This window comes from Triplophysa dalaica, chromosome 4 (assembly GCF_015846415.1).
Source record: "Triplophysa dalaica isolate WHDGS20190420 chromosome 4, ASM1584641v1, whole genome shotgun sequence".
Lineage (NCBI taxonomy): Eukaryota > Metazoa > Chordata > Actinopteri > Cypriniformes > Nemacheilidae > Triplophysa > Triplophysa dalaica.
In genome coordinates, this window is record NC_079545.1 from 19,737,106 (window position 1) to 19,757,863 (window position 20,758).

At 38.3% G+C, this 20,758-nt stretch overlaps 1 protein-coding gene across 2 annotated transcripts in view; it reads left to right on the plus strand.

Moving 5' to 3' along the window:
• The window catches only part of zzef1 (zinc finger, ZZ-type with EF hand domain 1), a 38,702-nt gene extending 18,922 nt beyond the window's left edge, over positions 1 to 19,780 (plus strand). Inside the window, exons 33-54 of one of the 2 annotated variants that reach the window (XM_056747306.1) lie at positions 258 to 387; positions 1,189 to 1,327; positions 1,739 to 1,904; positions 2,259 to 2,521; positions 2,638 to 2,807; positions 3,108 to 3,249; positions 3,779 to 3,942; positions 4,079 to 4,359; positions 5,073 to 5,247; positions 5,795 to 5,927; positions 6,052 to 6,281; positions 6,554 to 6,865; positions 8,331 to 8,431; positions 9,153 to 9,288; positions 9,368 to 9,727; positions 9,812 to 9,955; positions 10,073 to 10,241; positions 11,210 to 11,308; positions 12,084 to 12,249; positions 13,007 to 13,157; positions 16,114 to 16,185; positions 17,586 to 19,780. In XM_056747306.1, coding sequence (XP_056603284.1) covers positions 258 to 387; positions 1,189 to 1,327; positions 1,739 to 1,904; positions 2,259 to 2,521; positions 2,638 to 2,807; positions 3,108 to 3,249; positions 3,779 to 3,942; positions 4,079 to 4,359; positions 5,073 to 5,247; positions 5,795 to 5,927; positions 6,052 to 6,281; positions 6,554 to 6,865; positions 8,331 to 8,431; positions 9,153 to 9,288; positions 9,368 to 9,727; positions 9,812 to 9,955; positions 10,073 to 10,241; positions 11,210 to 11,308; positions 12,084 to 12,249; positions 13,007 to 13,157; positions 16,114 to 16,185; positions 17,586 to 17,666 — 3,784 coding nt within the window. In that variant the 3' untranslated portion in view covers positions 17,667 to 19,780. The remainder of the gene's footprint in view (positions 1 to 257; positions 388 to 1,188; positions 1,328 to 1,738; positions 1,905 to 2,258; positions 2,522 to 2,637; positions 2,808 to 3,107; positions 3,250 to 3,778; positions 3,943 to 4,078; positions 4,360 to 5,072; positions 5,248 to 5,794; positions 5,928 to 6,051; positions 6,282 to 6,553; positions 6,866 to 8,330; positions 8,432 to 9,152; positions 9,289 to 9,367; positions 9,728 to 9,811; positions 9,956 to 10,072; positions 10,242 to 11,209; positions 11,309 to 12,083; positions 12,250 to 13,006; positions 13,158 to 16,113; positions 16,186 to 17,585) is intronic. The other variant, XM_056747307.1, reaches the window with a different exon arrangement.
• The last annotated feature ends 978 nt before the right edge of the window (positions 19,781 to 20,758 follow it).

Consider the following 20,758-nt stretch of genomic DNA (forward strand, 5'->3'; position numbering starts at 1 on the left):
GTACATATAAACTTTTTTACAATAAATAAAAAAGGTCTGTTTTTCAACTTTAGTTTTCAGCATTGTCAGAATCCATTATTACCTTTTTTGCATATAACATCAAATTCTGCAGATTTTTGGGGTACATTTCGTGAGCTGTTGTTGTGACACTAGTATTGGGTCAAAATTAAATTATACCTCATTTTGCATCTGTGATACTTGTCTATTGTTTAATATGACATGTCTAATATCTTCCTCTCGGTTGTGTTGTGATGTAGTCAGTGGAAAGAGGAGGATGAGATAGCTGACTACGAAAGGAACTGTGAATGGATGGACGAGTGTTTGGATGGCATGTTTGAGAAATGGTTTGACAAGATCGGCCAGGCCTCAGTGGAGGACAAGAGAAAGGTACATACATCACTATCTAAAATGATATATCCAGCAGTCTTTACCATAATAATAAATGGTTTTACAATAAAAACAACCTCTGAAATGAACACTAAACGCCAAGCTCTTTATTGTAGAGAAAATTAAAACAAAATCATAAATGGAACTGGGTGGCTGTGAAACCTTACAATTAATGCATGTTCTGTCTATTGAAAATGTATTTTGTGTAACCATGTTCCTGGAAACCTCAGGCTTAGATCATGAGGATTTGATTCAATATTTGAGCTCAGCAAACACAGGCAAATGTCAGCAGCACTCACATAAATGCCTCATCATAACACAGAAAGTCACCAGAGCAAATATTTGACACAAATTTGTTCTCAAACACTTGAAGTTCTCTGTCACCTTTCATTTAGAAAAGGCCTCAGATGAAAAGAGCAAACAAGGTTAACCTTTAAAAAAAATGCAGAGAAGTGTATTCTGATAACTCACAGGCACATTCATTTTGTACTGTTAATGTTAATCTCCATCTATAAAACGTATAAAGAGTTTAAGCCTTTTGTTTATTTATGTGGTAATTAACAGTGTTATTAAAAGGATAATGTACAGTACACATGATTGCACCTCTTTTAAATATTCATCACAGCAAGTCAAATTTTCTGAGATTTGACTGGTCATTTTTGCAAAACTGTATATGACAGAAGTAAGACATGAAGCAGAAGGGCTTTGTATTACCCTGAAGGTAGTTTATTTTGTAATGATAACCAGCTAACTTCCATTTTTGTATTGTTCATATTGTTTTTGCATCTATGATCTTTTCAGATGCACATGTTCATTGCACGCTACTGTGACCTGCTGAATGTAGAGATCTCATGTGACGGATGCGAGCGCATTGCTCCGTGGCATCGCTACAGGTGCCTTCAGTGCACAGATATGGATCTATGCAAGACCTGCTTCCTCAGTAAGTCAAAACCATTTCAGCTGCATCTCTTTTTTTTTGTTCCCTGAATGCAAAGGTTTCACACAAGTAGCTTGGTTCTGTAAACGGGATCACAAGACAAGTCTATATTTTATAACAGGCACCAGTAGATAGTTTGCCCAAAACGGTTCTGTCATATTTATGCTATTCAAAACATCTATTTGACTTTTCTATCATGAAACACACAAAAACGAAATTTTGAGAAACACATCAGTGCTTTTTTTGTCCATACAATGGCAGTCAATGGGGGCCAGTGTTGTTAGGTTTCCAACTTTCTTACTTCTGCAGAACACAAAACATATTTTGAAGAAAGTCATAGAGGTTGGAATAGACAATAAGAATTTTCATTTTTGGGTGAACGATCTCTTTAATGGCTCCGTTGTTTCCGTTCAGGTGGTGCTAAACCAGAAGGTCACGAGGATGACCATGAGATGGTGAACATGGAATATGCCTGTGACCACTGCCAGGGCCTTATTGTTGGCAGTAGGATAAACTGCAACGTCTGCGAGGACTTCGATCTGTGCTTTGGCTGTTACAATGCCAAAAAATACCCAGACAGGTAAAACACACTTTTTTAGTAAAGCATTCACACGTATTTTACTTTTAAAAAGTTTTTGAACTAACAGAATCCACTCTGAGTTTAAGGTCGAATTTCATTTTATGAAAACAGTTTAATTTATGCATTTCAATTATAATTTGAATAATTGTTCAGCACTATGGATATGAGGCTGGTGCTTAACAATTCAGTACATTTTATAACCACACAGTATATTTTATATGTATATTTTGATTCTTTTTTTCATGCAGCTTTAAAAATCTGATGAGCATATGGTTCAAAACACAAAGAAAGTTATTAATTGTTAGAAAGTGTAGCAGCATTAATCACATCACTGCTCTTTTCCTCCCTCTCTAGCCATCTTCCAACCCATCGCATCACCGTGTACCCTATGGTCACCATCCGCATCAGTGACCGTCACAGACTGATTCAGCCCTACATACACAACTACTCCTGGCTTCTGTTCGCCGCTCTCTCCCTGTTCACCTCCGAGCTGGTCAGCGAGAGAGAGCAGGAGGGTGAACCTCTAGACGATGTCACCTTGGGTAATGCCAGAGCTCTGCAAACTCGTTGTTCTGACCTCATCAATGAGTGCCTGCTGAAGGGACAGACTGGGAAAGGTGGGAGACACATTGTATTCACATTATCTGTTCACTTACTGTGAGCTTGTAACAAAAGCAACATTCCCATGGGTTTTGCCCACCTCTTGAATCAGTGTCTCTCTGTGGTCCTGTAGGTCTGAGAGCCTCTGCCCTGTTGTCCCTGCTTTCATCGAATGAATCAGCCACAGAGAGTGAAATGTGTCCACAAACAGCCGGCTCCTCTCAGGACATCAGCAGCACAGACGCTTCATCTCTGCCCAGCAGCACCACAGCCATCTGCTCACCGCCGACATCTACAGACGGAGTCAGTTACTTTTTGACACCGGTGTATCATAGGGACAGTGCATCACCCTCATGTTTTCTGAACCTGTATGACTGTATGTCAGTGGAACACCGAATGAGATAAATTTACTTCTGTTGTATGTTGACCATTTCCATACTGTGTTCCATGGAAGAAGTCATACAGGTTTGAAATAATACGAGAGTGAGTAAATAATGACCGAATCTTCCTGTTTTAGTGATCTCTTCCTTTAAAAAGTTCATGAGGTCATTTAAACTAAATGTTGGGCAATATTTAACAGCTTTTTTTATTTGTCCCCTAAAGAAAGATGGAGGAGCAGAGGGCGAGGAGAAGGCAGAGGAAAAGAAGACAAGGAAGCTCGTCTCTCAGGACACATTCGATTCATCCAGTGCGAGTCAGACACCTTCTGTGTCTAGTGAGGAAACATTGTCGCCTGGAGCCGGAGGTAAATACCCCATTGTAGTATCAATTACTGATGTTTATTGCAGGAAATGTTTGACCTTTCATTTAATCAAAGTTATATTGTTGGTAAATTATGGTATTATCATCTTTAACGGTCCAATGCGTTATCTACTGAGACAAATGTAATAAAATGTACATAAATGCAATATAATATACATAACTATGTCTTCAAAGGTGTATAATGATCTTACGTAATAAAGCGTTATGTTTTTATTACCTTGAAATGAGCTATTTCTATCTACATACACCGTGGGTCCCCTTACATGGTTTGTTCTACAGTAGCCCTAAACTGACAAACTGCTCTACAGACCGCATTTTATAAATAAATTAAGAAACGTAAATGTGACAACATTGTGCTGCCTCAACCACCGTAGTGCTTCCAAAGGGAGGGGTGGAGTGAGCTGTTGGTTGCAATTCACAACCTCACCACTAGATGCCGCTAAATTCCATATAGGCCACAGGACCTTAGAAAGTCTATTTTTCATATTTGCTTTTCATGCTGTGTTTGTCAGAATCAAGTGGAGACACTATCACATCTCCTTTTTCAGACAACATGGACGCATATAAAGACCAGGAAAAGACAGCCAGAGGACCCCTACAGGAACACGTGTTTGCAGAATGCTCCCGAGAGAGAATTCTGGGATTGTTGGCAGCAAAGTTGCCACCAGCCAAACCAGTAAACACAAGCTTCAAGTTTCATAGTGCCTTTTTATAGATTATTTCTTAGTTGATGCAAAGTAATTTGTCTCGCATTCCTATATCAAACCATAGTCTTTTATACGTGTTTAATCTGTGACATTTGACCCCTATAGGGCATCACACAATCGTTGTCCAGTCTGAGTCCTATTTTGCCATTGCTCTTTCGGGTGGTCATCTCAAATGCCGGCTGTCTGAATGAAACATACCACCTGACTCTGGGGCTTCTGGGGCAGCTTTTGCTGAGAATCTCTCCAAATGAATCTGATGCGGCTGTGACTGAGGCACTGACTGATAAATTTGAGCTGATGACCCCGGGAGATGTAGCAGCTGTTGATTTAAAGGGCTGGAAGACCATTCAGTTGCTCTTTAGTCTGGGTGCAGTGTGTCTCGACAGGTAGTTTATTGTTATCTTTTCGTAATAGGCAACATAGGTAATTCATTATGTAGACTAAAGTTTGAATGTTTAGGATCATTGAATTTATTGTTTAATTTATATTTTCTCCAAAATGTAATAAAAGTAAACTCATCAAAACTCTAAAATGAGATAAAGGCGAATCATGGGTAATCATTTTGTTGTGACTGAAATTTTTGTATATTAGCATCTTCAAAGTAACCACCCTTAGCCAAGAATTAGTAAAAATGTAATATTGGCATTTTATCAACTTTTTAAGGTATCACTCTGAGATGCTTTTTTTAAACAGTTTGAAAGAGTTACATGTTGACTGCTTTCTTTTCATTGTTCAGTCCAAGTTGTCCATTCCGAAAACATTTTTAATGAAATTTTGTTTTGTTTCGAAAGAAATTAATATGTTGGCACAAGCATCATTCCTTTCTTCACACATCAAATTTCAAACATTCGTGAGCTTTTAGATCAAAGAAAACATTTCCGTCAAGAAAATGAATGCTAGTTAATAGGATATGATGTATAATTTAAAGGATATATAACTTAATTATCATTTTACAGTTGTTACATAGATGGTCACATAGATCATGACACAGCTACCACAATGCTCGAACAGAACCCACCTTAAAAAAAACTTGATACTTAAAAAAATATGATATATGTATCTTTGCAACGTATTGTTATACCCATCTTTGTTTTGCCAGCCGTATCGGTTTGGATTGGGCCTGCTCGGTGGCAGACATCTTGAGGAACCTGAACGTTTGCCCTCAGTGGTGTGGAGTTGTGGCATCTTTCACAGATCACTGCATCCAACAGTTACCACGGCAACTCAAAAGAACCAATCTCTTCACGCTGCTGGTGCTCGTGGGCTTCCCTGAGGTATGAAGATGTCACACACACATGAAAATCATATAACCGAGAGGAATGTGTTGAATTACTACTGCCGATATTACGTTTTTACTGCACTTTTTGTTGTCCTTATGTTGTTCCAATTGCTTATATTGTTTACCTCATTTATTAGTCGCTTTGGATGAAAGCATCTGCTAAATGACTAAATGAATGTAAATTACGTGAATTGTAGAGTATGGAGATGATATATTATCATTAAACTGGTATTTAATCTTCAGTAGCAAAAGCAGCATTACACTTTGTAAGTTTAGTTCATTTTTGTGGCTCAGTTCAAACTTTCCATTACGGGAATCGGATTCAAAATTGTGATTCAGTAATTCATTTCATCGTCACTCAAAATACATAGTCTTATGAATTATAATGCTTTAGCAAAAATATATGCAAGTCATTGTAATCTTTAACAAAGCAATGTTATGTCGGTGCATGCAGCTATATCTTCAGCCCTAATGTGAACAATCCTGTTTGATTATGCAAAGGCTAGATATCATTTTATATCATTATATCAATCTCATTTCAGGTGTTGTGTATGGGGACTCAGGCTGTGTTCATAGATAACGCCAACGAAAAGCATAACATGATTCTCCTTAAACATTTCACTGAGAAGAACAGAGCTGCTGTGGTGGACGTGAAGACAAGGAAGAGGAGAACAGGTGCGGAACAGCAGATTCACCATGTTAATTAATCTGCCCAAATTTAAATTACCCATGTATACACGGACATTAGTAGTAGCAAGTGTACTTGCTTTATCCTTATTTCTCTAATATTTCTTATCAGTGAAAGACTACCAGCTAGTCCAGGCACATGAGTGCAGCTCCGGCAGTGATGTAGAGTCTGAGGGCCTAGCGGCATCCCCTTCCTCGGCCCACCTGAGTCAATACCTGAAGAACTTCATCTCCATCGTCAGTCACCTGCTGCAAGTGGGGGTGGAGAGCAGTTCCCAAGATGCTGTGGAGGCCACCTGGGTGCTCTCTCTCGCTCTTAAAGGACTCTACAACACACTTAAGGTATACAAGACACTGGATTTAAATATTTGATTTATTGTCCTTAAAAGTTAGCAGAGCATTTGAAGTGAAATCTTATGTACAGTATAACAACTTTCATTTTTAATGGATGTATGCAGTCACTTTTCCTCAGATTGTCTCTGATTTTATGGTAATGCAGTTAATAACACTAACTCTGAACATTTCCTACTTTCTGGTCTACTAAAAAATGTCCAATTGCTACTTTGTTTAATATTTATCTCTTGCATTAACGTATGTCTTGCTGTCTCACGCAGAAGCATGGTGTTGCTCTGGCCCAGGACGCCACCTTAGGCTCTGGTCTTATGCAGCTCCTGGTCCGTAAGTGCAGCAAGGGCACAGGCTTCAGCAAGATGTGGCTTCTGCGAGACCTGGAGATTCTCTCTATCATGCTGCACTCATCCAAACGAGAAATTCACTCTATGGCGGAGGATGGAGACACGGAGACGGATGGAGAAAAGGGGAAAGAGCATGATTCGGATCACTCCAGCTGCTGCGCAGACGATGTGGATCCAAACCGACCAGATCCGCTTGAAGGGCTGGATGAAGAGACTAAGATGTGTTTTCAGGTCAGACTATAAACATTCATCTTCTGTCTGTCGTTTCGGCCCGCTAAATCATCATCTGTTCTTTAACTGACCTTAAAGTGATAGTTCACCCAAAAATGAAAATTCTGTCATCATTTACTAACCCTTTTGTCATTTCAAACCTGTATGACTTTCTTTCTTTTGCTGAACACAAAAGTCATTGATCAATGTTGTTAACTGGCCCCATCTACTTGCATTGGTTTTGTGTCCATACAATAGAAGTGAATTCCGCCACTGTTCTTCAAATGTGTTCTTTTGTGTTCTGCCGCAGAAGAAAGTCATACAGGTTTAGAATGACAAGAGGGTGAGTAGATGATGACAGAATGTTCTTCTTAAGACGTTTAAAATGTTTTTAAGATTTGAGGCCTTTAAACCCAAATTATAGTTTCTTTTTTACGCGTACGTGAGGAATAGCGTAAAGTGTGTGTAACACAAATTTCGTCATCGGTATAGTATGCGCATTCTATTTCTTGCTGTAATTCCGGTATTTACCAGAATATCCCGTGAGCATCGATTCAAGTTAGTTGACGAAAACCTGACCCCTGTTGGCCCAGAGAGGTTTTGCAATATATGTGTAATGCGCATGCCTCAAAACCGATGGTATTGTAATTCAAAGTGAGTGTACTTTGCAAGGTTGTGCATTCTGCTGTATGCGTACGCTCGCTTTAACACAAAAAAATAAGTATGCCACGAGCTTAACACTTCGTATGATAATTAAAAGTTTAGACATTTTTTTCAATTAGGGATGTCACAATATCAGGTTTTTACTGCACGGTTATTGTGGTCAAACAAAATTGGCGGTAACGATATTCATCATCTTTAATTTTGTTTATTTTGTGTTTCCTCTCTTATTTGGTCTGCGAATCAAATTCAATATAAATGTTTCTGCAGGCAGCGAGAGGGTTTGTACCCAAGAGTTTGTGACTCTTAATTCAGAATTTCTTTTATGGGTGTTGCTGAATAGTTTAGATTACGATATGTGTAAAATTAACACACTATCGATAAACATGTTTTTATATCAAAGTTATTGTCAGTATTGGTGGTATACTGTGACAACCCTATTTTAAATAACTCAGGTAACCTAAACATTTAAAAACTTTATGTAAAAACGTTACAATAAGTTGCCGTTTGCAAACAGTATTAAATGCACTTGCTAAAATTAGCAAACAATGAACAATATTTTATTTTCAGTATTTCTTTATGCCTGCTAAAGTTAGTTAATGTCAACACAATCATTCATGTTAATTCATGGTGCATTAAATAATGTTAACATTGACAATGTTTGATTTTAATAATGTATTTGTAAATTCGGAAATGAACATGAACTAACAGTAATAAATGTTGTTTTAGTATTGTTCTTTGTAAGTTTATTTTAGCTTATGCATTAACTAATTGTTAACAAGAAGCACCTTATTGTAAAGTTTTACTGATATTTTTTTACTTCCAGATTACCCATGATGCACTCAACGCCCCACTGCATATCTTGAGAGCCATGTATGAGCTTCAAATGAAAAGGACAGACTCTTTCTTCCTTGAAGTACAGAAGAGGTGAGATTCTCTTTATAATTTCTGTTACACAGTAAGGCAAGGCAAGTTTATTTATATAGCACATTTCATACACAAGGGCAATTTAAAGTGCTTTACATAAAATGATTGACAAAGAGAAATAAGATGTATTTTTTTTTATAATGCAAATGATTTAATATCACAAATACAACTTGAGATTTAAATAAAGAATAAAACAGCAATAAAATGTATTAAAAATGTGAGTGTATATATAGAATATAAACAAAAGAAGAAGAAATAGGAGTGCAGTTGATGAGAACCAGCACAGTGCTCAGGTTGTAAATGCACAGCTAAAAAAAATTTTTTAATCTGGATTTAAAGTAGCTACAGTTGGTGAACATCTGATGTCTTCTGGAAGCAGATTCCAGCTACGGGTGGCGTAATGGCTAAACGCTGACTCGCCCTCTTTTGAATGAACCCTTGTTATCTCTAACTGACTTGATCCTGATGATCTGAGAAGTCTGTTTGGTTTATATTCACTAAGCATATCTGAAATATCTTTAGGTCCTAGACCATTGAGTTATTTATAGACAATTAATAATACTTTCAAGTTTATTCTAAAAGTGTAAGGACCTGAGGATTATGATATGTTTCTGGGAAGATAAGCGAGCACAACCACACATATATTTTGCATAACATATTACAGACTGTAGTGGTAAAATGTAAGAAACACAAAATGCTTTCACATTTCATCATCTCTCAGGTTTGACGGTGAAGCTATAAAAACCGACGAGACAATTCGTATGCTGGCACAGAAGTGGCAACCATCTAAAAGACCTCGGTCTGAGGAACGAAGCACTAAGGCAGTAGATACAGATATAATCGTCGTGCCCTGTGTGGTAAGACCAAGCAACATGTTTAACCACAAAATCTATCCATTTTGAGGTCACAAGCTAATCACTTCACTTTGACCTTCAGTCTAAACCCACCCGGTGTGAAAAAGCCACAGAAGAAACAAACGTGGTCACGCAGAAGCTCATCACAAATACTGAGAGCGACCTGCAGCTGAGTTACGCCAAACAGCGCCGCACTAAAAGCTCAGCCCTGTTGCACAAAGAGCTGGACGCCCGCAGCAACAAAGCAGTACGGCAGTACCTATTTAAGGTGAATGAGGCCATCGCCATCCTTTATGCGCGGCACGTGTTGGCCACGCTGCTGGCCGACTGGCCCGCTGACACTTCCATCAAAGAGGAAGACCTGGAGCTGAGCGGAGCTTCACACATGGCGTATATACTGGACATGCTCATGCAGCTGGAGGAAAGATCAATGTGGGAGAAGGTGAGAGGAATGTGTGGATCTGCTTTTCTCCTTTGCATTTAAAGTACTGTATGTGAGCTCACATTTTTTAATGTTGTGTGTCAGATCTTGCAAAAGGTTCTGAGGGGCTGCAGCCAAAGCATGCTGGGTAATCTGTCACTGACAGCGTGTCAGTTTATGGAGGAGCCTGGGATGGCAGTGCAAGTTCGGGAATCCAAGCACCCCTATGACAACAACACAAACTTTGGGGTATACTTTTTTCAGACACAATCTCAGGATTTGTATTTATTTTCTCAAAGTTTTTCAAATAAAGACAATGATAGGCAACAGTTTTTTTCCGCTGAGTGTCGTTCCTTCTTGTTTCAGGATAAGGTGCACATCCCTGGGGCGATCTACCTGTCCGTGAAGTTTGACTCGCGCTGTCACACAGAGGAAGGATGCGATGAGCTTCTGATGGCCAGCACCAGTGACTTTCTGCAGGACATGCACACTTTCAGCGGTTCACATCAGAAATGGACAGACTTTGAGATTCCAGGTGAGAGTTTGGTTTGAAATCCAGAGAAAAGGTAAAAACGTATGGATCCATTCCGATTCGGACAGAAATTTTAAATTTCATATACAAAAGATTGGTCACTAATTAAACATCTAAAAGACTATGCGATGTTTGTTATTTAGTTTTATTTTAGTTTTTTTTCAATTACATTTATGCATTTGGCATATGCTTTAATTCAAAGCGACCCCATGACTCTGGCGTCATCGAACCCAGGACTCTGGCGTTGCTCGCACCATACTCTAACCACTGAGCTATAGGGAAGCCTGTTTTATCAGAATCCACACCCAATAACACAATAGGGATCTTGTGATTCCGTTAGTTCAATTTGGCTTCCAATAATAACAAAAACAAAATAATCGAGGTTAAACAATTTTTTACCACATTCCGTTGTCAGCACAACAGTTTTGTTTAAAAGATACACTCCCTCCCTAACTAACTGTCCATGAGGCTGCGGCTCATTTGGTTTAGTTAGTTAAAAGGGTCACATGGCGCGAATAGTGTTTTTCTCTGTCTTTGGTGTGTTATTATTGCTGATGTTCAAAAGATGGTAAGAGGCGTTGCATTTCCGTCACAGGCTTGCCGTATTTGACTAATCACAATGTACTGGTTAACTGGCCAATCATAGCACACCTCGCTTTTCAAAGAGATGAGCTTTTTTAAAAATCTTCGCGTTTTAGAGAGGCGTGGCAAAGAGGAGATACAAACATGTACGATATGTGGAAAATTCAGTGGTTTTTAACCTTAAATCGTGTATACACATTGCATTACAAGGAAAACAAATGATAATATTAGTTTTAGCCGTGTCATATGACCCCTTTAAATAAATCTAAATTGGGCAATATAATTGTTGTCGTAGTGAAGCAGCGAGTGCTGACGTACACTGTAAGCATAGGTACAATGAAGAATGAAGAATGAATAGAATGTAAATGTGTTCTTCTTATCTCTTGTAGGGGACACAGTTTACTACAGGTTTATATCAGATATGAGTAACACAGAATGGGGCTACAAATTCACTGTGACTGGAGGCCATCGAGGGCGCTTCCAGACCGGTATGTATACAGCTCATTTATTTACAGACTCTCAACGTCTCTTGATGTCTGACTGTCGTCTAGCCAACGTTTGTGTTATCATTCACATGTCCTCTAGAAAATCACATAAACCATCAAAACATATTTATTTTCCTTCGGTTCATCTCATTCAGAGTGCATCAACAGTACCATCATTTAATTCAGGACTCCATTCATAAAATCTCCAATGTCAGTGTCCTATACGAGAATCCTTTTTGAAAGCAATTATTTTACTGGTGGTTTTATTAACCTTCCGGTCTCTGGATGCTGAGATTTTACCCAAAACAGTCAGTTCCAAATAGATTGAACCCTATTGTACCACAATAGATGACACCGCAGAGGTAAACTAAATTCTCACCCACAACATTGGTCGCCCACCTTCGCATGTCTTTTGAGCGGGTGATTGATCACAACTGTCAGTATTTGGTCACGAGTCGCTGTGAGCTCCTCGCCTGCGTCTTGTCCGCCTTTTAATCAAAGACTTTATAGACTCGTGCACCTTCTGCTCTGTTCCTGAAACTATTATTCCGTAATGCAATATCAAATGGGTTTTCAAGCCATGGAAGGAGTGGCTCTTTTTATGGGGTCTGCCAGCTCATTTATTTGTTCCCAAATGAGGTTTGGCGAGGTAAACAAACCGAATGAAACAGTCCGGCATGTTCAGGCTTAGATGTCAGAATTGATATTCTCTTTGATGGATTCTCACCACAGTCTTAGCATGATGACTAATGATTAAAATGTATTTGTTTTAATTTAGGTTTTGAGATCTTGAAGCAGATGCTCGCTGATGAGATCGCCCTCACTCACCTTCCGCTTTCCGACATCTGGGAGTGGCAGGTGGGCGTGGCCTGTCGTCAAACAGGAAACCAGAGGCTGAAAGCTGTACACCTGCTACTCCGGCTTCTACAGTGTCCGTCTCAATGGTGTGCGCCTTTTAGATCCCTTTAAAAGTTTCTCCATGTCTTATCTGTTTATTTATGAAACCCAACGAATTGCAGACACTGTCCTTCAAGTCTTACACCCGTCCAACTATTAGACGGAGGAGTTAGCACTTTTCCTAGAGAAACTGGTTCTGTCACGTCTGCTCAATACTTTGTGAACTGCAGGTGCACCTTGACCCAGTTTTACCAAGCTTCAAGCACCCTTTGCTTCTGTTTGATGTTCTCATTATAGTATTCATATTTTTCTAGAAATTGTAAAACAAAACTTACGAAACTTCTGGTGTCAACCGAATTTGATGACATCATACTGTAGGAAGTGGCCCTCCCTCACCATCGTGTAAAATGGCCAGATGCAAATATTAACTATAATATCTCATTGGTGGGTTTCCTTAAAACCATGGCTGTATATCAAGGCCTGTTTTTGGTTCGTATCGCGCGAGCGTTGAGTATTCTGAATAACAAAGCTTTTGCATAATGCATCTGACAGTGGCTTTCTGCCTTGATTGTTCCCATGGCAACAAGGTCACATGTCAGAGAGATTTGCATGGCGTTTGGACACAGTTACATCATCATCGAGCGACAAGGGCTTGTGTGAGAGTAGTAAAGAAATGCATGTGTGGTGGAGCGCATGCAAATGGCCACCTGCCCTTTGCACGTGAAAGATGATACGGCACATCAGTCGACCACATACTTATAATATGAATTATGATAAAGACAAAAATATTTCGGTCTCTTGCAGGGGATGTGACCTTACACTGCTGAAGCCACTGTGGCAGCTCTTTAGCGCAATGGAAGGTGGTTTGAGTCAAGACCCCACCAGCATCACGGTTCTCCTTCCTCTCCATCGTGCTCTCACTGAGCTCTTCTTCATTGCTGAGGGCAAGGCCATGGTGAGTGAGCATCCATTCAACATTCAACCCTTACTATTTGCCTGTCGGATGATCTTGCTAAACCGAGACGTGAGCCCATGTTTTCACGTCTCGTGAGATTTTCTTCTCTTGTTAAATAAGACCATTTTTTATCATATTATATGACATATACTCAACACATGAAAACTTTGAAGCCAAATTTGTTAAGATGTTACTGCATTTCCTGTCACAGTAGAGGAATGGCGTGTTTATTGTTGTGCCGTAGTGAATGCTTGAAAACAAGCCACTAGAGGGCACTAACACACCTCGGTCACATGCAAAGTATACCAAATATGCTTCAAGGACACTTAATTCTGAGACATCCAAACACAATATAAATACACACACCACATATTGTATATCTACATAGAGCCACGTCAGGTTAACCCCGTCAACCCGATCGAGGTTCTTCCTTGTTTCTCTGAGCCTGTGAATGGGAGGAAAGAGACGTTTATGAGCACTGAAGCATCTTTTAACAGCCAAGTTGGACGAGAGTATGAAGCGGTTTGCGTGTTTAGGAATCGGGATGTTTAAGTGAGCATTAGTCTGGGGAAGTGACAGGGAAATGGATGGAGTGAGTGTTCTATGAGAGCGTTGAGTGGTTTCCCCCATCGACGCTCGGCACTGTTTCGCCTCATTATGAAGAGACTGTCAGCCTTAATTTCTGCCCACAACCACAGGGCTTCTCAGAACTCCACTGACCAGATAGATTTCAAGCTTCTCAGCAGCCAGATGATCAGAGACGGGCCCAGATGGAGGTTTAATTTAGGGAACAATCTGCGGAATCGATTTAAACAATGGAGCTGATAATACCGTGCGCTTATCAAAAAGAACAATAAAAGGTCGAACAAAGTTAAATCAAACAAAACAGTTCATTAGCAAGCTTTTTTGCATTTCGGGTGTCCAAATTTGCTGTTTTTCAGGAAATGGCAAAAGCTGTACTTATAAATGATTAAATACTAAGTTCACAAGCAGTTTTTGATACTTTTTATTGGTAAGATATTTCCAAAACCCAATGACAAAGGGTAACTAATAATGATGTATGTCAAAAAAAAAAATTACCCATGGTATTTACGAGGCTTCAGGAGGATAATAGCAATATGTTATTTTGTTTAACGTTTGGTATGTTGGACAGATTAAACTATAGAGGACAAGCATTTGCAGGAGAGTTTTAATGTGTACATTTTCCATACTTGCAGTGTCGGAAACGAGACGGAAAGAAACAAACAGATAAGACGTTCAGACTCGTTCTCTCTTCCTCTCCAGTTGTGTAGTAACACTTACTTGTGAGGGACGATAAAGGCCCGCGCTCAGAGGAAGTGGTTTAGAATGTGTTCTGACATGACAAAAACAAGGCTTCAGAAAGCTACAGTCTCTCAGTCTTCATTGAGTCCTCTGGAGAAATGTTTTGTCCATGTGCAGTTCAAATTGGTGTCAGAGTACAATCTTACTTGTTATGAGCGCTCGGGAAGGATATAAACTTGTCTGACTAGACAGAAGAGGGCTGAAGGGGATATTGTGTAATGTGTCCCATCAGCCATATTGTTAAAGACATAATGTTTTTTGTAGTCACCTTGAGGTCAAAGGTCCATTTATTTAAGTGACCTGAAGATGTCAACTTAAAGGGATAGTTCAACCAATAACTGGCTTTCAAAATCTATGTGACTCTTTCTCTGAGGAACACAAAAGAAGATATTTTAAGAAATCAATGTTGTTTGGTTACCAGCATTCTTCTTTAACGTTCTGTAAAAGTCATGCAGGTTTGGAATGACATGATTTTGAGTGAATTCATTTTTGGGTGAATAATACCTTTAAATATACCAACTCTTGAAGCATCTGAATTGTAAAGACCTGTTTCTTTATCTTCATTCAGTTTACCCTTTGTTTTTATATTATATGCATGCCTAGCCTAGCATGCTAGCATATGAACATATTCAACATTACATTAGCATTTATGCATTTGAAAGATGCTTGTATTCAAAACTATTTAAAGCGCATCCAAGGTTTGAACCCACAATCTGTGCACAGCTAGCGTTCATTTTCGCCATTCAGGTTATGCAATAGCCTACAGCAGTCATCTGTGTAATTGTGCTTTATGTATTAATTTTGTTTACTGTCATAGTATCCAGTTTTTTGTTGTTTAAAGCTATTTGGAGAGGCTCACAAAGGCTTTGTTTATCAAAATACAACATAATAGGTATGAGCAGAGGCAAAATATTCATTTTCCACTCTCGCTTTCCATGCTGACAGCTACTCTCGGTTGTATGAAAAATTCTCTTGGCATTGCGCTGACGCGTGCATCATCACTATAGCAACCAATGTAGATGCACCAGTTATTGAACAAATGGATCAGGTTGCAAAACGACAGTGCAGATGGTCAGTCCTAAAAATCTGATTTGAAAACCAAATCAGATTTGCATGCAGGAAAGCCACAGTTTATCTTCACATGAAGATGTTTTCAGACATTTTAGTACTCGGTTCTTTTTTAGTACTCTGCCTTTTTTCACATGTTGTGGTGGTGTTGGGCTTTACAGTTCCAACTGCAAAAACCCAACTTTGTGAATGTAGACTTTGATGGATGGGAGGAACCCAGAAAAGTGCAGATAGAAGAGAGAGAGTGGGAGAGAGAGGTGATTTTAGAAAGTGTCTGGTTTGATTCAGAATCATGTCATTAACAGCATGGTTCTGTTCCAAACCTCAGATTAACACCACTTATTGAAGAGTGTTGGCCAGTCTTTGGTAAATAACAATGTAGTCCAACTGGTGTTGCACTTGAATATGGTATCTGACAGCCTCTCTGCTTAGTTTTTTCTTCTCTGGAAGTGTTAAAGGATACGTTCAAGTCAAGTGTTTTCTTTGTTGATGACAAAATAGTGCTGAAGGTGTCAAATTCACGTAGTGTTTGGATACTGAACTGCTGTGTTTGTTTGTCCATCAGGAGCAGGGCATTCTGCAGGAGTACCTTCTTGCTCTCACTACCAATGAACAGCTGGTAGTGCGAACGGCACAGGTAAGACTTCCACAGTTTTATTGGACCTTGAAGAAAGAGTCTAATGCTAATGCTAATTCGTTCATCATTTACTCGCCCTGAAAATTCTGTCATCATTACCCTCTTGTTATTTCAAACATTTATGAATTTCTGCAGAACACAAAAGAAGATATTTTGAAGAAAGTTGGCAACCGAACAGCACTGGACGCCATTCACTTCTATTGTATGGACACAAAAACAATCCAAGTGAATGGGGTCCAGTTAACAAAATTCTTCAAAATATCTTATTTTGAAATCCCACTTATTAAGTTGGAGAGCTAATGTGTTCATTCTGAGAGATTTACATGCCGTTGGTTGACCACATATAGTAGCCTAAGATATGGCTCCGCTTCATACATTAACTTGTCCACTAAGCTGCTTACTCACTTTAGGCACATGAAACCACAGCTATATGTGTAAAGGTTAATGTTTTTATAATGTTTCCGACAAATGGCAGTATCCAGTGTCCCACCATATGTTTATGTGCACACCATGTTGAGTGACAGATACTCAACTCCATTATGCAGCGTTTGGATACTCCATGAAAATTTAATGCCAGTGCTTTCACTAATAAACAGTGTCGGCTTTGTTTGTCTGTTTGCATAGTAATCCTTATCTTATGAGAAAATAGTTTCTTCTTATCCTTGTAAGTCTTCTAGAATAATACAAATCATAATAATCATATATAATGACAGTAGTGGAATAATTGCCGTTGGTGAAATAAACATTTGCACTCCCCATCACATGATAGCTCAAACCAAATATTATACTAAAAAAGGCAAACATTAGAAGGAACTTTCATAAAAAACAGCTGTGCCGGATCTCACACCAGACTTATGAGTTATGCTTCGTTCCTTCATTTTGCTTTCAAAGCTCAGTAGTACAGTACATATGTATGAGGGAGTGTGTGTGTTTGTGTGTGGGTTGCGGGTTTTTTCAGTCACATTTGGTAATTAACCCCATTATCATGTTTGCTATAGTGCAATAACAGTAAAAGCCTATATTGTGTTGTGTAGGATGGTTTTAATGTTTTTATCTCGTCCAAAGCACCATTTGCAATAACAAAAGCACACAAATTATGGCTAAGCAAGTGGTGTGTGTTATTTGATTTTGTAATGTTTCAACAAATTTTTTTGTGTGTTTCTGTTCCAAAAACGATTGAAATGGACAGAACACATGTAGTTTAAGATTTATAATTGCGTGTGATGAGCGTGTGGGTGTCTTTATGCCAAGGGCCACAGGTGAGTGAAACAATTTGATAAATTGGCCACAATATTTTGCCTAATTGTTTCTCTCACATTCTACCTTTGTGCACCCTTCGTTCTCTTTCTGTACTCATTCAGTTGTCTTTATATCTTTCTCTCTTGTGTTTTATTGCACAGGCGCTGAAAAATATAGCAGCCATCAGCCTGGCCATTAATTACCCAAATAAATCTACTAAGCTGCTCAACCTGTTCCCCTGAAAGAGAGATGGAAGAATGAGAGGAGGGAAGCCTGCCAGATGCCCACAGGAACGGTACTACGCAGTTGATGGCTGTGATGGGATATCGTCTTCCAGAAAAATCCACCTGTAAATCTAGCACTTTGCTGTTTTATCATTAGGTGGGGGGGTTAGAGTGACGTCTGCCATCATATTGGTAACAGTTATGGCCATCACAGATTTTTTTGTGAATCCTCTCGGTGTTGCAATCAGGTATTGATTCATAATTGCCAACGAAGGTGAAGGATGTTTTTTTTTTGCTTGTTGTACCTCAGCTTTAACAGTAAAATCTGTTTGGTGAGGCGTGCCAAATGTTTCCTTCTCATCCATGCGCCGCTCCACATTTTTTTTAAGTCACCGAGGGTAAGACAATCGATCAAAGTGAAAGCAGGTCACCTTTTCTTGCCTCACGCACCCTCCCCTGTCTCTCCCTGGACACGCCACCCAAAAATTTGAAGCTGCCAGTGCAGTCTCATTCGTCAGAGTGGCCCGAAAACTCAAGAGTGCTCGCTATATATAGATATCTGTCCAAACCGTGCGGCCTTCTCTTGATATTCACTTTCAATTGGCTGACTGTATGTGGTTTGAATGTTACACTCTATAATCAGCTGACGTTTAAAGTGATAGTTCACAAAACTGAAAGTTTTATTTAATACTGGACGACATGAGAATAAGTAAATCTCATAAAAAAAATGTATGATCACATTATGCATGAAAGAGGATATTCCTAAGAGAATCAGGTTTGATGTGCCAATACAAACACACAAGGCTCTGTTTGGCTTAAGCTCAGTGCGATCTCTCCACCCTTGGATTAGGTGATAAATCGATTCAAAATTCTCCACACTAAATAGTTTTAGATTTGAGACACTGTGTAGATGTGTTCTTTAACTTCAAGTACAAGGAGAGTCAGTGCTGTCTTACATTGTCATGTCTCAGATTCTTAACACATTTATAATGCTTCATACCACCATTTCTGTTGATACAGAGTAAAACATGGAAAATTGAAATCGGTTGGCATATCAGTTCACTTTAATATTGGTTGATAATCATAAAGGTTTGCCTTTTATCTAGCCAACTTGATAGTTATACACCATTTTACAGTTGTGACGTGGATGTGGTACACTAACTTCACATATTGCTTAAAAATATATTATTACAGAAATATTCTTGGGTAAATATGGAGTGAAATTTATGATTGAGTGAAATTTGTTGCTATTTTGCAGGTCAGTGAAAGGTTATTCTTGGTTATTCTAAGTGTATCTATACAGTATATTTTATTATTTGTGGATTTTTTTTCCTTGAGCTTTTTTATGGAATCATAAGTCATTTCAGCTTGGCTGTTCAGGTCAGTGATAATTCTTTTTATTTCAGTTTGATTCTGTTTTAGTGGATAAAAGAGTTGAGAGAATTGTTGGGAATATTTAAGCCAAAGAATTTATTATTGATTAAAAGAGAAGCTTTTTGCGCAAATACATATTTATCTTCCAGAACGTTGTCAGTGACAGTTTTCTGGGGGTCTAATATTGAGGTGTTTGGTAGTAGTGGTTGTGTTGTAACAGAGATCTGTTCTGAGGAAACACAGATCCTTTAGTCCTTAATGGTTTTGTTTACATGTGTAGTATGGAGCACATGCAATTTTTGTTGCTCAGCCTCAGTTTAGGTGGATTTTAAACGTTTGCCAGGAAGACTTCCTGACTGAAGCCTCAGATATTAACAAACAATGTGCCTATGTTTGAAGCAATCCTAATTTAATCTTCATATCATTGTAAAGGTGTTCTCCAATTATATTTTTAAAGAAAATGATATAGTTTGATTTTGAGCATTTTCTATTTTATTTTTATGAATGTGTCTCGTTTTTGAGTTCATGACTTGGATATTGCTTTGAATTTGACGTTGATTGAATGTACATAGCTGTGAATATTGATAATTGCGTAAATAATTGATATGAAAATAATCAGCCCATAACTTTAAAGAAATGTATATTATTGTAAGTTTTCACTTTTGAATTTATTTGCTTTGTCATGCAAAAAGAAACGACAAAACTATGCTATGGGTTGGTTGTTAATTTGTTTTTAATTAAAAAAGTGAGAAATTCAATTGCATGGGAGTTTCACCTCAATTCATTTACGTAGAATTACTTAATAGAGTTAGTTTTAAAAAACATTATCTGTTCTGTCTGTTGAAAAAGTGATTTGATAGAAGTACACTATTTTTTCTTTAGGGATAAAAAAACTTTTATGGGGTTTCTAAAGAATTTAAACTTGATTAACCAGGTTTGAGTTATAGATTTTATATTGATAATTATGGATCATCAAAAGCATATATTCTCTTTTTACTGAGTTTCCATGCATAATGTCATTTTTTAGTTTTTACACTTTTACTGTTTTATAAGCATATTTTTAAATACAGCCCAAAACCATCATATTACATGAAAATACTGCAAATTTACAAGAAAAACTTGAAAACTTGAATGTAATTTTACTGGAAATTTACTTTTTTTTCTTTCAAAATAATGCTGGTGCCCAGCTGCTGAACAAAATCTGTTTTTTACAGGATTTTTTACTGTCTGTTTTTGAAATACGTGAAATGTCATCAAATTACAGTAAAAACACAAATTTAGAAGAAAAACAGAGATAAACATATAATTTTAGATATCCTGCTTCTGTTCTATAACAAAGACAAATATCTTGTCTCCAATAGCATGTCTATATGTTTGTGTTTGGCCTTGGCAAACACTTTGACCCTCCCTTTAGTACTACAAATAGTCCCTTCTATGTCAGCATTTTCTTCCCACCTAGAATGTAAACCATCTTTAGTGTTTCAATGTAACCATTCACCTAAATATAGTCTCTATCTCTTTTTCTTATTATCAAACACGCATGCACGGTCACCCGTGACAGAACCACACCCCAGCGACTGAACCTGCAAAACACATCCTCCTACTGTATAGGTCAGTCCAATAAATAAGTGCCTTTAAGTTTAAGATGGATTTTGTAGGATTTTAAATATTCTGGACACAGAAAAAGTGGCTTTTGGTGTTAATAGATAAACTAATTTATTGTATAATATATGTAT